Source organism: Sinocyclocheilus rhinocerous, unplaced genomic scaffold, assembly GCF_001515625.1.
Source record: "Sinocyclocheilus rhinocerous isolate Xijiao unplaced genomic scaffold, SAMN03320098_v1.1 scaffold631, whole genome shotgun sequence".
In the NCBI taxonomy this organism is placed as follows: domain Eukaryota; kingdom Metazoa; phylum Chordata; class Actinopteri; order Cypriniformes; family Cyprinidae; genus Sinocyclocheilus; species Sinocyclocheilus rhinocerous.
The window spans coordinates 590,184-605,224 of NW_015656501.1; the positions used below are offsets into that span (position 1 = coordinate 590,184).

Here is a 15,041-nt window from a genome sequence, read left to right on the forward strand (position 1 = left end):
TGCAAAACAGAAAATTAACATTAAGCAAATTAAATTATAGATTTTATATAGTACATAATGTATAATTTACCTATTTTTTTCTTATTTTCTTGTTTATTTTTTGTGCTAAAATGGGTGGAAAAGTCTTGTTAAAGATATATACTTAGATTATGGGGTAGACTTGGTAACCTCATTCTACACAAACTACACTCAACACCAACCACATAGCAACACCCTGGGAACCACCCACAACAGTCTAGTATCATTGCAGCAAGTTTTGCATTGGAAAGCACTACTTACCTTTTCTTCAGAAAATGAAAAATTGTATGTTTTCAAATGATTCACATTGTACTATTTCATCTGAAATCAACATATTTACATTTTCCTGTGAAATCTGGTTGGCCATATGTAGTATTTTAAAGTAATTGCTACATAAAATGGAGTTATTTACGGAGAAAGGAGTTATTTACTTACTCTTATGACATACCAAGCTTGTATGACTTACTTGCTGTTTTCCATGCAATAATAATGAATGTGGACTGGAACTTTTAAGCTTTAAAATGGATGAAGAAGTATCAGAAATGTCCCATAAAATATAGCCCATATGATGTGCCATATTCAAAACAATAAGTTTGTGTGAGGAACAGATTGAAGTGGTTGTTCATTGATAAACAAGTTATTTGTTGTGATTCATTGAGAGAGCTGAATTGTCCATATCAGTCAGATTTGTGAGCAAATCATTCAGGGGTGCGTTTCCCAAAAGCATTGTTAGCTAACTATGGTGGTAAATTCCATTGAAATCTATTGCTAACGACAGAACTTGTTACCATATTTGCCTTTGAGAAACGCACCCCAGATCATTTTTGTGAATTAACCAATCCATTAAAGAGATCCGACTTGATAGAACGATTAATTCACAATTTAGACATTGCTGCTTCCTGGATGAAAACATCCAAGGACGGATGTCAAGATTTTCAGTGAATAATTTCCTAAATGGGTCTTTTCCAGAATAGTCCTATAAAATATGCCTTTTGTGTTTCACAGAGGAAAGAAAGTCATTCCGGTTTAGAACAGCTTGAGGAAGAGTAAATGTTGACAGAATTTTCATTTTTGGGAGAACTATCCCTTTAATTAAAGCCGTAATAAGCAGTGTTGGGCAAGTTACTTCCAAAATGTAATACATTATATATTACTAGTTACTGTCTTTTGAAAGTAATTAGTTACATTACAATATTACTCTCTCTGAATTGTAATGCATTACACTACTTTTGAGATCTCATATGCATTAACTGGTGGCTGTGAAAATGTGAAATCTTTATATTCTACCTTTTCTCATTTTTTTCTCTGTCTTTCTCTCTCCTCTCTCAGAACCTGAGATTATGTGTGGGAGAGGGATGATAAGCCCTTTAAAGAGATCACAAGAGCACTCTCTCTCTTTTGCCCCTTTGCCTTTTTAATGCACACACACATGGACACACAAACACTCCCACACACACACAAAATAAAGTCTATTAACCTCTCAAATGCTACTGTTCCTGATGGGATTTAGACCTTCCAGTGTCTGAATTTGGCATGCAATTCATCATCAGTAGAATGTTATTGTAAGATAATAAGGATGAAGAGGAAGGGTTTGCACACACTTATTAAGTTTACATTAATTATTTGAAAAAATATGGGAAGTAGGGAATATAGGTGTTATTTGATTAGATAAAACAAGTCTGGGAGGGAATTCCAAGAATACTGTATAGCTGCAGGGAGTAATTTAGAGGTCTGCGTTAAAGTGACAGAAGCAGTGCATCATGGGGGAGTCATGTGACAAGCCTGTGAAATGAATTATGAACCTCAAATGATGTTGAGGTGTTTTATCAGCTGGAGACTTCAAATAATGTATGTATATGTCGTGCTTGTGTTTTGAGAAATGTATTTGTCTGTAGAGTCATTTATATTAATTGCAAGAAGCTAAAAGGTTGTTTAAAATGGTGAAAAACTGTTACAGCAATTAAAATATACCATTTGCCTTAATGCATTATTTACCTGAAATCTTGATGTTGGAAAACAACGTTCATGTTCCTTGTTAATCATCCATATATATTTGCCTTTGAATCCAGGCACCAAACTCTTTATTAAAGGGGTCATATGATGTTGCTAAAAAGAACATTATTTTGTGTATTTGGTGTAATGAAATGTGTTTATGCGGTTTAAGGTTAAAAAAACACATTATTTTCCACATACTGTACATTATTGTTTCTCCTCTATGCCCCGCCTTTCTGAAACGCGTCAATTTTTACAAAGCTCATTGTTCTGAACTTTGTATGAACATTTGGGCGGCGTTATGCAAATCTTCCCATATCGCGACGTAGACATGTGGGGGCATGTTAGAACGAGCCGTTTTAGGTAGGCGTGGTTGACTCTTAACTTTTATAAAGAATATCTCTTTGGATTTGAGACTTTAGTCTTTGCAACTTTACAGATCTTCTTTATGCACCAAGAGCTTGTAACACTTCAAAGAGAAAGGAAAAATTTAAATCGCATCATATGACCCCTTTAATGAATGTTTCAGTCAAATTTGGGTTCAATAGACTTTAGACGCTTGCACATAGCATTCAGATATCTAGTTTGCCTCTCTGATCACTCTTATCATTTGTTCTTACACTTTAAAGGGAGATGAATATACTAAATCATTACTGCATATCTTTTTTTATTTTTGACCTCTTTGTTAATGAGTTTGTTAATTAATTCTCTTAAAATGTTACACACCTAGAGTTCTTTTTAATAATCGTGCGTGTCCTACATTACTCAAACATTTGAGCTTTAGAAACACCCTTGAAAGGAGAGAGAACAAAGAAATAAGTGTGTGGACGTTGTGCACAGACAGCAAACAGAGATTAAAATAGATTTCAAATATGAACACTGAACTCAGGTGATTGAGTGGCTTCGTGGGAAGGCAGAGAAATCAGATCAGATATGAAGAAGTCATACTTTAATATGATTTGACCAAGAAATAAATGCTTAAAGATTGTATCTCTCTTAGCTTTGTATCACACATATACATATGGATTAAGTAAAAAGCAGAAATGTCTGAATTGCAGAGAAATTAAATTTTGCAGACTTTACACATTTTTGCTGGAACTTTGTATATAGAGGGAGTATAAGGAGAGCAGAAAGTTATTATAAATACACACAATCATATATTTGAGGGCCATTTGCCATTATGAAATATTATTAGTATATTCAAATATGATTTAATTATTCATATATTTTTAATTTATATGCAGTTGTATTATAATAATAAAGATTATGATGATATTGATTATTATTATTATTATTATTTAATCCCCCCTCCGAGCTCCAGTTTCAGTTGAAAAGAAAATACTTTGTGGCCAAAATTAAATTAACTTGCATACTGTTTAAATTTAATGCTCTTAATGTGGCATTTTTCCCCCGTGGTATCAAAAATCATTGAATATCAAGGTACTGTAACAAAGTTAGCAATTTTAGTATTGTGACAACACTAGTCAGTATGAATAACTACAGTAGTTCCCTTTCGAGGGAACTTCGAACTGCGTCCTCTAGGGGTCGCTATGGGGAATGCCTCGGCGTGACCCGTGTCTGAAGCATACATTCAAAACTACAACGCATATGACGTCACTACCGGTGCGACCACAGTATAAAGGGGTGCCGGGAGAACACGTCATCCTGTTCTTCATCTTCAAGTGACTGTTTTGTTTGAAGCTTGCATTCCGGTGGTAAGAACGATCTTTCCTTCCCTTGTCATGGCGAGCACTAGTAAGACGTTTAAGAGGTGTGTGGATCCGTGTCCTCGCTATTTGACACCTGATGACACACACGATCTTTGCGTCGTTTGTTTGGGTGAAGAGCACTCACGCGATGTCCTCGAGGGGGCAATCTGCATCCACTGTGAGCGTTTTTCTATGAAAAAGCTCCGCTCTCGTCTGTCTCTCTTTTCAAGAAAGGAGGGGCAGCCGTCTGCTCCCCGTGGGAGCTCGTGGGGATCGCAGGCAGATCTGGCCGATGAGTTTAAGGAAGGGCTTTCCCTCTCGCGCTCATCGGCCGCAGACGAGGGTGAGCTGCTGGATGATGATGATGCAATTTCCCTGACATCATCTGATCCAGCGGCTATCGCATCCATAAGTTCCAGCATACGAGTTATGCAAACATTGAGGGGATGCGTGAAAGCGGCTATGAGATGATGCCCCCTATAGAAGAGACGCTAGCTAGCTATCTCTCTGTGGGTGAGACATCCTTTCTCAAGGCTCCCTCCTTGCCATCTAAGCCCCTTCAGAATACATCTAGCTTAAATGGCAGGGAATACGCAGCAGCAGGTCAGGCTGTCGCTTCGTTGCACACGATGGCGGTGCTTCAGGCGTACCAGGCAGCCTTCCAAACTTTTCGGTACCTCCGTCGAGACGGTGGTCTAGAAGTTTAGGGAGGCGAAGGCGCGCTCAGTGGCCTTCAAAACCTTCATTCCACGAAGGTCCAGGTCTGAGCCCGAACAATGCAGGGGTCCTGGCCCTTCCCGGTCTGAGGATCAGAGACGGGCTCAGAAGGTTAGTGTCACGACTCGTGCCCCTCCCCCACCTGCAGGTGGGGCTAGGAGGAAGAGTGAGTCAAAGGGAGGTAGACAAGACCTGAGGGAGGTGATCCAGAGGAGGCGTTCTCAACACTCTCGTCCGGACCAGAGTAAGACCTGAAACATCTACTCACCTCCCTCGGGTGCCCTCATCTACCCCTTCCTAATTCCCCTGTACCCACCATCAACTCCACCTGACCGAGGTTAGGTGGGAACCTCCTGCTCTTGCATTGCAGTCTCTCATGCTGGACCTATGATGTTTTTGGTTAGGTTCCATGTCTAAGCAGAGAAACTACCTTACTGATGGTCCGGACCCGAGGTTTCTTCGGACATCGTTCCTGAACTGAGCTAATGCGCGGGAACCGTGGTGGGTGAGTACGATCCATTTCAAATCTGTTCACTGGTGGTTGTGTGAATCCTTCTGCTAGCCTTCTTTGCAGTGTTTCCGGGACCTGTCTGTTGTGTTTCTGACCTTGTTTTGGGTAGGTCCTCGGCGAGCACCCCCTCTGCTGGACTCAGAACCCTTGCTATCGACTCATTATGGTGATGGCCTCACTCGTCGATACTGGATCCAGACTGGATGATAGCCCTGTTCTCGGCTTTATGCCTCCTGGATCATGTGGCCAAGTCATTAGGCTTCTGTGGGAGCCTTCTTGGCTCCCCAGTACAGCACTGCAATCCCAGGACCTGCGGGTCCTTCCTTCTGGTGAGCTCTCCGGAGTGTATGCTTTGCGAGATGCCTCGTTGTTTCCAAGCTCTGCAGGTCTGGTTTAAACGGGGCCCATGCTCTCTATTGGGGTAGAGAGCACAGGGCTGGATTGGGTTGACAATAGCTGCCTCCCTGGTGAGCTGTCTTTAATCTAGCTAGCATTGCTCCCCTCGCTGTAGAGGGTCATCTATGAGCATGCTGCTCCCTTCTGAGCATCTGAGTTCCCTCCCCTCCGGAGGAGTTGAATTCCCCGCTCCATGGGCTCCACTGCTAGGCCCCTTCCTCTGCCTCCCTGATACGCTGCGTTTATGGTTAAGCTTTCAGTACACTTACCCTTCAGGATTATGTTTAGTAACAGCCTCTATGACCCCTTAGTAACGGTATCCCTAAAATCCATGTTATGGTCAGTGCGCACGCTAAGTCTCTGAGCACTTTCTAAAATCCACGCTGTGGTAAGGACGCACATCAAGCATTTTGCATTCTTTCTAAAATCCTGTATGGTAGGGGTTACGCGCTGTGGCTTCGTGCTCTTTCTTTGAGTCGGTCAGGCCCCGGTTTCACCTTGGGCACCACTCTACCTATATATCCCCAGTGATACCGACTTGAACAGGGTGTTGCTACCAAGGGTCTGTTGAGACAGTTCCTTCAGCGAGCTCATGGAGAGCAAGCGGTAGCCCCTGGGTGACAGGCCGAGACCTAGTTACTATCCTAGGCGGTTGGTCGTATCCCCTTAAAGGAATCTCTTCTTCTGATTCCAAGCCTTTGAGCTCTACCCTGGGTCCAGGAGTAACAGGTAAGTTTCTGGGGTATGTAGCTCAGGCCTTTGGCCGAAGGGCATAATGTCACTGACAGCCGTCGAACCGTCCCAGGGCCAACTCCCTTTAGTTTTTGTAGAGTTGGTACTTAGTGCTCGCCTTTGTGCTTGGCATGCACTCCCCTCAGCATGGTGGCATGGGTTCCCCATAGCGACCCCTAGAGGACGCAGTTCGAAGTTCCCTCGAAAGGGAATGTCTCAGGTTACGTATGTAACCATGGTTCCCTGAGAAGGGAATGAGAAACTGCGTCCTCTAGTTCCCTTGCCATGCTTCAGACGAAGAAGCGGATGACGTGTCTTCCCGGCGCCCCTTTATGTAGTGACTGGTAGTGACGTCATAGTCTGTCGCCGGCCAACGTGTTGTAGTTTCGAATGTATGCTTTAGACACGGGTCACGCCGAGGCGTTCCCCTTCTGCTCCTTAAAGGTTTGTACTACCCCTACTTTAAAGACAAAAATTGAATTTTTATCATTTTCACAACAAATTTCACAGCGAGGCAAAATAGTCATTAATTAGTAGTGTCATTTGTCAATATAAACAGCTCGATTTGTATGTTTACTTAATACAATATGTGGGGCGGTGGTTGTTAAGGTATTCTGAGTGATTTTAGTGTGTTGAAATATTAATCAATTCAATCATATTATTAAAAGTTGCTGTGTAGCTGCTAAAGTATTCTGGGTGTTGCTGTGGTCAGTATATGAACAACTAGATTTGTACATTTTTGAATAAAATGTGAGTGGGTGGTTGCTATTCTGAGTGTTTATTTTTATTATTATGTTGCTATGTGGATGCTAAGGTATTCTGAGGGGTGTTTTAAAGCAATAAGCCCCAAGAAGCCGTGGTTTATGGTAATTTTTAGAATGGTTAAATCCGGGCTCAGACTACAGGAGTTTTAAATTCCTAACCAGTTATGAAATCTGGTTGCAGCACACACATAAGGAGAAGCTTTGCAGATTTCTTCCCTCAAATCAAGATTTGAAAATCGTGGCACATCACACACTACAAGATATGATTAAGATTATCATGCCAGAGGGAGCGCCTCACGTGATCTCACGCAGCAGATCGTCACTGAAGTTTCAGCCATAGATATATATATACGTATCTATACATATCTATGGTTTCAGCAACTTTTACTGTTTCTTATAAACATTTATTACTGTTTACATATGTTAGCTAGCATGCTAGCAGCTTACTACACTTCTACACCCGGTACATTCAAAACTGAGGCAATTTCACCCCAGCGCTTCTGTTTGTCCTTACGTTTGTGGTACATTTTCAACACATTTTATAGAAAGGTGTGTTATTGCAAAACTTCCACAAGCAGTTTCCTCCATCTCCACAATACAACAGACCCATACAGCAGCTTGTTTTGCGGTCGCGCATTGGCTATTGTTAAAGTACTTATGTAATCCTAGCCGTGATCATCCCTATTTACAATCCTAAATATCAAACATGTTTGATATGATCAGGACGGCCCCGATTTGTGTGTGAGCAGATCGGGAGGTGCAAGATTCAAACTGGAAATGCCTCACATTACCTGATAATCCGCGCCGAACATCGGAACCGACCGAGGTCCTCAACAAGATTTTTTTCTCTGATTTTCGGGAGGGGAAAATTGGGGCTAAATTGGCCTAAAACTCCTGTAGTCTGAGCCCGGCTTAAGGGACGCTGTTAGGTACAAGGTGGAGCCGAATAAGTTACTACATATACCTGGTGAGGTTTCATAAAATAAACACAAAGCAACAAAAATGTTTCAATTTATTGGTAACAAATAACGACTCTTCCACCAAGTATTGTTTAGTAGAATGGTTGCCAAGCAACACAGAGACGCAGCGGCACAGTAATACATATGTAATGACGTCACAGGTGTTTATGTGTTTATAGAGTATTTTACAATATCTTCAAACGCGGCTCAGCCAATCATACCTCATCAAGGATCGGAATTATCCATTTAATATTAAAAACTATCAGGATAATCGGATGCTAAGGTATAGTGTTTTTAGCATGTGGCTTTGGTGTTCTGGGTGGTTGCTAAGCATTGTTTGCTTGCCCGATGCAAAATAGCCCAGCACTTTTCTATAGTATTGTTTAATATCTATAGGTTTTTCACCAGTTTTATCACCCAAAAATTATCACTGTAAAAATAATGAATTTTTCAAATAGATTTCTCAAACATGCTCTCCTATTGTTCCGAAAAATAGTCCTGCCCCAAATGCACGCCACTGGTTGAGACAGGAGTTAAAATGTCGGGCCGCTCAAACAAAAAGAGTAGTGTTTGACAGCGTCACCGTGTTTACCCACTTCAGGAAGTCAGCCAACCGGGTTTTAACATTGACAAAATTACACACTCCACCTTTAAATCTTATGCTTGGCGGAAAAGCAAATGCTGGACGTGGGTAGCTTGTGGTTGTATGTTGCCTGTATGACATGTGAGTTTTTTTTCTGTGTCTCTGTCAGGCTGGAGAGGAAGATGACAGCTCTCAACCCAGTGCTGTTCCTGCTCTGCGGTGTCTCTCATGTACTCCAGATAATTAGGTGCAGAGAGGTGTTATGAGGTAAACTGCAGTTTGATGTTCCTCAGGACCAGAATTTTTATTTCCTGATACCCCAGTTTTCTGTAGCATAATGACAACACAAAAAAGAGTTACTCAATTACTGAAACATAAGGCGTTAGCTGAAAATGATCTCAAAATATGAACCCTATTTCAGCGTTGACTAAAGAAACAGTTATTATGTACAGCCTGATGGAAACTGGCGGGAGTCTTTTGAGGACAACTTCAGTATCTTGCCTTAAAGTCAGCATGAAATGACATTCGCAACCCATTATACTTCCATAAGTAGCCATATTTCCGATTGAAACAGGATATTCAAGTGGAAAAAAATGTAGAATGGGAGTTGATTTTATCCATAAGCACTTAATTGGATTGTGAAAAGTGGATGTTATGTACCAGACTATAGCTCTCTCTCTCTCTTTCTATCTCTCTCTCATTACTCACAGAGGGCTTGCTCTTCACTTTAATGTGTAACATCAAATATTATTTCACGGCGTAATGAAAGCTGCTATACTAAAATGCTCTCGCAGGCCATGTGACTGTACATATTAAAGCTTAATTTAATGCAGCATTGATTGTGAAGGTCATTCTTGTGTGCTGAGACAGTGAGTGTGTATGTGTGCTTTCCTTTAGACAGAAGTAGGCATGTACATAATCACCAAACTGCACACACACACAAATGGGAACACGTGTGCATAATGACAACACAAAAAAGAGTTACTCAATTACTGAAACATAAGGCGTTAGCTGAAAATGATCTCAAAATATGAACCCTATTTCAGCGTTGACTAAAGAAACAGTTATTATGTACAGCCTGATGGAAACTGGCGGGAGTCTTTTGAGGACAACTTCAGTATCTTGCCTTAAAGTCAGCATGAAATGACATTCGCAACCCATTATACTTCCATAAGTAGCCATATTTCCGATTGAAACAGGATATTCAAGTGGAAAAAAATGTAGAATGGGAGTTGATTTTATCCATAAGCACTTAATTGGATTGTGAAAAGTGGATGTTATGTACCAGACTATAGCCAGATCTGCATGGGTGTTTGCTAAAACAGTGCCTAAATAGTTATTTGGTTTTCGGTTATCTTTTGTTTTTTTTGACCATCGTAATTTTTAATAAAAATGTCATAACTTGATCTTCTCTGGAATGCTGGACTTCTCCAATCATTTAGTCCACTTAAACCTCTGTCCATTTTTGCAATCAACTGCAAGCTCACATTCAGATCTGCCTCCATTGTGTCAACTACCAATGGATAGAACCAAATCCCCATCCAAATTTTTTTAGCACTAATTTATGTTGCACTAGTTGTCCTAGAATTGGCTCATAGTGGCATAGATGTACTGCACAATCATACAAGTTTTAGGTATTGATTCCATTGTTGAAATGTGCTATTCACAGCCAGCTACGATTGACTTATTGCATAAACAAAGGTTATCTGATAACAAAAGAGTTACCAAGATAATGAGTAGTATTTGGTTGGTCATGTGCTCACAAAATAGTGACCACCCCATGTAGAATAAGAATAATACAGCTTTTATCAGGCGAATGATATCTCACGTTAGTGTCCATAATTTTAAATTATTCTCTAAATAAGTACTATTCATTTCTGCAGGGGTAAAACTTTTTTAATGAGCACAAGATTACTGAGTGCAACTTTAAGAAAGTAAATAGAGTCCATTTTGATTTCATGGTGATTTTAAATGTTATGAGTCATGTTATGAGAGCGCACTTCAATGCAGCCTTGAAAAGACACTCGAAATCCACACATTTTAGATCACTTAAAGCACAGCCTTACAGAGACTTTTGACCATGGGGATGTTGAAGGTACAGTATTTTAAAGGTTTTTTGAAGGCACTCTAAAATTACAGTTGTGCAGGACTGCCACCTGTGTGATAAAAGCATGTAATGTCTAATACAAAGATGTACTCAAATTTGTACATGCTGGCTTTCCTCTTATAGGAATGTCTGAGGATACCATCTGTGGCTTGCTGTGAATTTCCACAAAAAATATTTTTACTGCACTCCATTTGTAAAAAAGAAAAGAAAAAAAGTAGCACCACAACTCAGGTAACACACAAAATTCATATAGCAAATTTAGTAAAAACACAAGCTTCATATTTTCCAAATTCTTATGTGCAATTGACAAGGTGTACTCCAAGACTGAAAGTAGCCAGTAATATTTCTTTAATGAAATGGGGAAGTGTGTTGAAACCAGCAAGAGAGTTTTATTGGACTACTGGTACGCTCTGCACTGTTCAGCTAAGTGACGCTTCTGACTGTATTGCAGCAGAATCAAAGCTTCAAAGACACTATTAAATGTCAGACACATCAACATCACTCTCCGTGCTGAAGATGAAATAATAACTCTTTCCCTTTCCATCTGATCATCTCAGCAGAGGCCCAAGGCATGACCCAAACATCAGTATGTGTACACGAATGTGTGCGTATTCGTGACCGAGCGACACAAACACACATCTCATCAACACAGTATGCATTCCTCTTGATGTGTTTTAAAGGACTTCACAGCTGTAATTGAACAAGGCCATGCTCTGATTGGTTATGAAATATCAAGCTCTAATTGTCTTTTGCATTATGGATTATGAAGATGTTGAAATTTGTATGCAGATTCATGAAAAGAGATTTGAGAAACGAGGGGTAAAATGTCAGAAGAAGTTAAATGGTTCTATTCTAAAGAAATTATTTAAGTTGATTTAAAGCTGATTCATTGATGCGATTTACAATATTTTAGCTGATAATATTCATATTAGGCTTGTAAAAAGAACATTTGGTGATTTCAAGGAAGGGCAAGACCTTATAAAACAAAATTTACCTTGCAAATGGACTCTAATCAAGGTAGACACCATGTTTAATTTGACGTGAACGAAACCAAGGCTGTGAGGAGCGGAAGTGCAGTATTTTTAATGGGTTGTACTGTCTTTTTAATGTTTTTTTTTTTTAAATCTATATTTCTTTGTCTAACAGCAATTGTACTGTAAATTGCTATATAGCATAAATATAGCATCTGTCTTGACTGGGTCCCTTCTCTCACTAATATTTTATTGGTTATCCATGAAATGCAGTATATTAAATGCTTTGTTCAAGTCCTCCTGTTTCGTTTTTACGAGTTGGGAAGTCAGGTGCGTTCAAATCCCTGTTTGGCCGGAGAAAGATGCCGATTTACTTTTATTCAGTTCAAGTTTTTATTCAATTTGTGAAGCTCCTGCAAAAATTGTTGTCGTAAATATGATTTTTCCAACATGACTTAAATGCAACCGAAAGGTAATTTTCATGACTTTGATGCATCTTTTGTTTATGTTGCACAGGTTGTCTTCTTTTTATACTGACACCTAGTGGTGTGGACGGAGCATCATGCAAAATGTAAATGTTGTTAGTTACTGATGGGAGCATATGTAAATGCATTCAGAATTAGCTTTGATTAATTTATTCAGCAATCAGAAATGTTGAGTATTATAGAGAAAACCTAGACTAAGTTAGTAGCATTCAGCTGGTCATGTGATCTCATTATGACATCCCCCATGAGGCAACTCGTGTCATGTAAAATAAAACAGCGTTTATTAAACTACTAATATGATATATCAAAAGTACTATTTCTTTACATATAAAACATTTTAATGAGGGAAACTTTAAGGGTTAAGGGGTGATACAGCATGTGTGAGCAAAAGATGTTTGTATCTAAATATCTAATGATGGAAATCTGTGTTTATACAGTGAATGTGAAAGTTTAACGGTATAAATGAAAGAAATTCCAATTAAAACAAACCAATACAATTCTGACACGCACAAACACATACGCACGCTCAAAGTGTCAGTTCATCCTGTCTCATTAAGCAAGTTCCTCTCGCTCACTCTCAATCTATGTCTGTTTTTTAAATGCTAATGATGGATTAGCCCGTGCTCTGGCCTCAGGATTTTCTCTCTTTATTCCCATGTTTGTTTCAGTTCTCTCTCTCAGGTCTTTCTCTTTTCTCTCGCTGTCATGTTACTGTGACCCGCGGACCCTCACTCTTTATGAGAGCCAATGAAAGGCCTCCAACGATAGAAAAGACTTCAATCCCTCTTTTCTCCATCTTAGTCAACTAAAGGAATTTTTCCATTACTCCCCTCTGAGCTGTGAGAAAATTGTTCTCTCCCATTGGTTAACAAGCCACCTGCTTGCCCAGCGAACCTGCTCGACCTCCGTCGCCATGGCGAACCAGAGGCGGAGGTGAGCGGATGAGAGGTATGGGAAAAGATCAGAGACGAACAGTCGCACTATTGTCCGACAGAGACCTGCTCGAGGTTGGCGGAAACTCTGAAAGGTCTGTGTGCGGTCGAGGAAAGGTCGAAACAAGGGGTGGGTAGGAAGACACTCGGGCGGCATGGCTTGTCGTCATGGAAATGTCCTCAATTTGCCTGATGCATTCTTCTGACTAAGACAAATTAGAGGCGGACAAAGCATTTTTTGCGATCGCTGATCCGAGAGACTCCATGGGAACAGTAAATAAGAGCAGCAGTGCATTGTGGGTGATTAAAATCACTTGTTTGACCCAAAACACATCAGCTTAGAAATATGTGATACGTAATGAGTTTATATGAATATACCTACTCAAAATAACCATAAAGCACGGAGAAGCAAAGGAGCCCCGTTCCACCTCTTCCTCTCGCTCTCTCTCTTTCTATCTCTACAGAGAGCAGTAGGAAATGGAAATGCACACTTTATGGGTCTGGGTGATTGGATTTGCATGGCATCAAGCCAGCACAAACACACACACGCAAACACACACACTAAGACACAAAGTGTCTGAGAGAGCAGTGGTAACTCAAAGTCAACATGACGGTTTTACTGGGGTGCAGTTGCTCTCAGTGTCTAAAGCAAACAGCCATTTACTGTTGCACTAAATACCGACTAGCATTTGCCTCAATATCAGAGAGAGAAATTACCGTCTCAAATTCAAGCAGGGAATGGAAAATTAGAAACCAACATTTGAGTTTCCTCTTAAAAGAATGGCCATTAATGTGCGAGTGCGTCAAAAGAGCCAATCGAGATTGTCAAAATGAATTTTAGATTCCTCCAAGCATGATTATATACCATATCTCTCAATTGCAAATAACTGTTTCATCTTTGAAACTCTCATTCTCTCATTTAATGGAAAATAGGACTTGCAGTGTACTCAATTCTCTTGGTTTTTCTGTCCAAACTCTTGCATTTATTTCTGAATGCAGTGAATTGATCATAATTGCTGTTGAAAAGCCATTTTTACTCTCTCGTGTGCAGAAGTACTCACTTTACGTTTTACTGCAACACTTCAAATTGGCTTTAGACACATTTCAGGTTTCTTTTCATTGTGTGTAAAAGCCTCTGGAAACCTGCTCGAGTCTGTCTAGCCCACCTGTGGCAGGATGACAGCGTGTGGCGTACTTCTGCTTTATTGCGTTTGATCAGAGGCCTTTGCCAAGTCTTATTAAGATGTTCCAGTTTAAGTAAGTGCGAGATATACTCTATATCCTTAAATGGCTCTTGGTTAAAGCAGAACATTTGAATTAGATGAGATACAGTGGTTAATTTAATAGTACTCTAATTGACTCCAGTGGTTGGGCATTCCACGGTAATATCACAGAGGACTGCCTTCTGGTTGAAAGAGGGTGATAGAGACGGGAGGAGTGAGTAAGAGTGACAAAGACGGAGAGTGAATGTTAGGAGACCTCGAGGGATGAGGTGACCTACAATTAGTGACAGTAACATGATAACTCAAGGCCAACAGCAGTCCATAAGCATATTTCATAATTGATTACAGAATATCTTCGGAGGACGAATATTTATTCAGACCTAGTTAGGGCCAATTTTAGGGCGTATTAATGAGGAAACGAGGCTTAAAACGAGACCTGTGCTTTCTTTTTCTTCCCTTTTCCGTTAGATGTTGAATTATGCAATTATGTAAATTGAAGGTTGATGGCTGCAGAGGAAAACAAGTTCCATAACAAGTATTCATCCCATGTGACCATGATGGAGATCTGTTCAGTCCAGTCAGTGTTCTTATTCTTAACTGTTATGATAAAAAAAAAAAAAAAAACTTGTCATATGTCTTGTATGTCCATATACATCTCTCTTTTTTGTTACCCTATGATTCTGACCATGGGCGTAGATTACGCGGGGGACGTGTCCCCCCCACTTTTAATATCACGTTAATTCGTCCCCCGCACTTTTTCGGGCAAGTGTGTTCGCATAGAGGTTTTCAAGAGCCGGTGTGAATAAATATAGATTTAAATTCAAAGAGACAGGATAGTCTGTGCATGATCTGATGTTTTATTCGGACCCAGAATAACACTCTGTGCAGTGTATGTTTCATTCATACTCGAAGCCAGAGGGCGCTCTCACGCAGAAAGTCGTA

At 40.2% G+C, this 15,041-nt stretch overlaps 1 protein-coding gene across 1 annotated transcript in view; it reads left to right on the top strand.

Moving 5' to 3' along the window:
• Window positions 1–12,885: 12,885 nt before the first annotated feature.
• The window catches only part of LOC107720136 (interleukin-1 receptor accessory protein-like 1-A), a 49,601-nt gene continuing 47,445 nt past the window's right edge, over window positions 12,886–15,041 (top strand). The window contains exon 1 of the mRNA XM_016527765.1: window positions 12,886–13,006. Within this exon, the coding sequence (XP_016383251.1) occupies window positions 12,886–13,006 (121 nt within the window). The remainder of the gene's footprint in view (window positions 13,007–15,041) is intronic.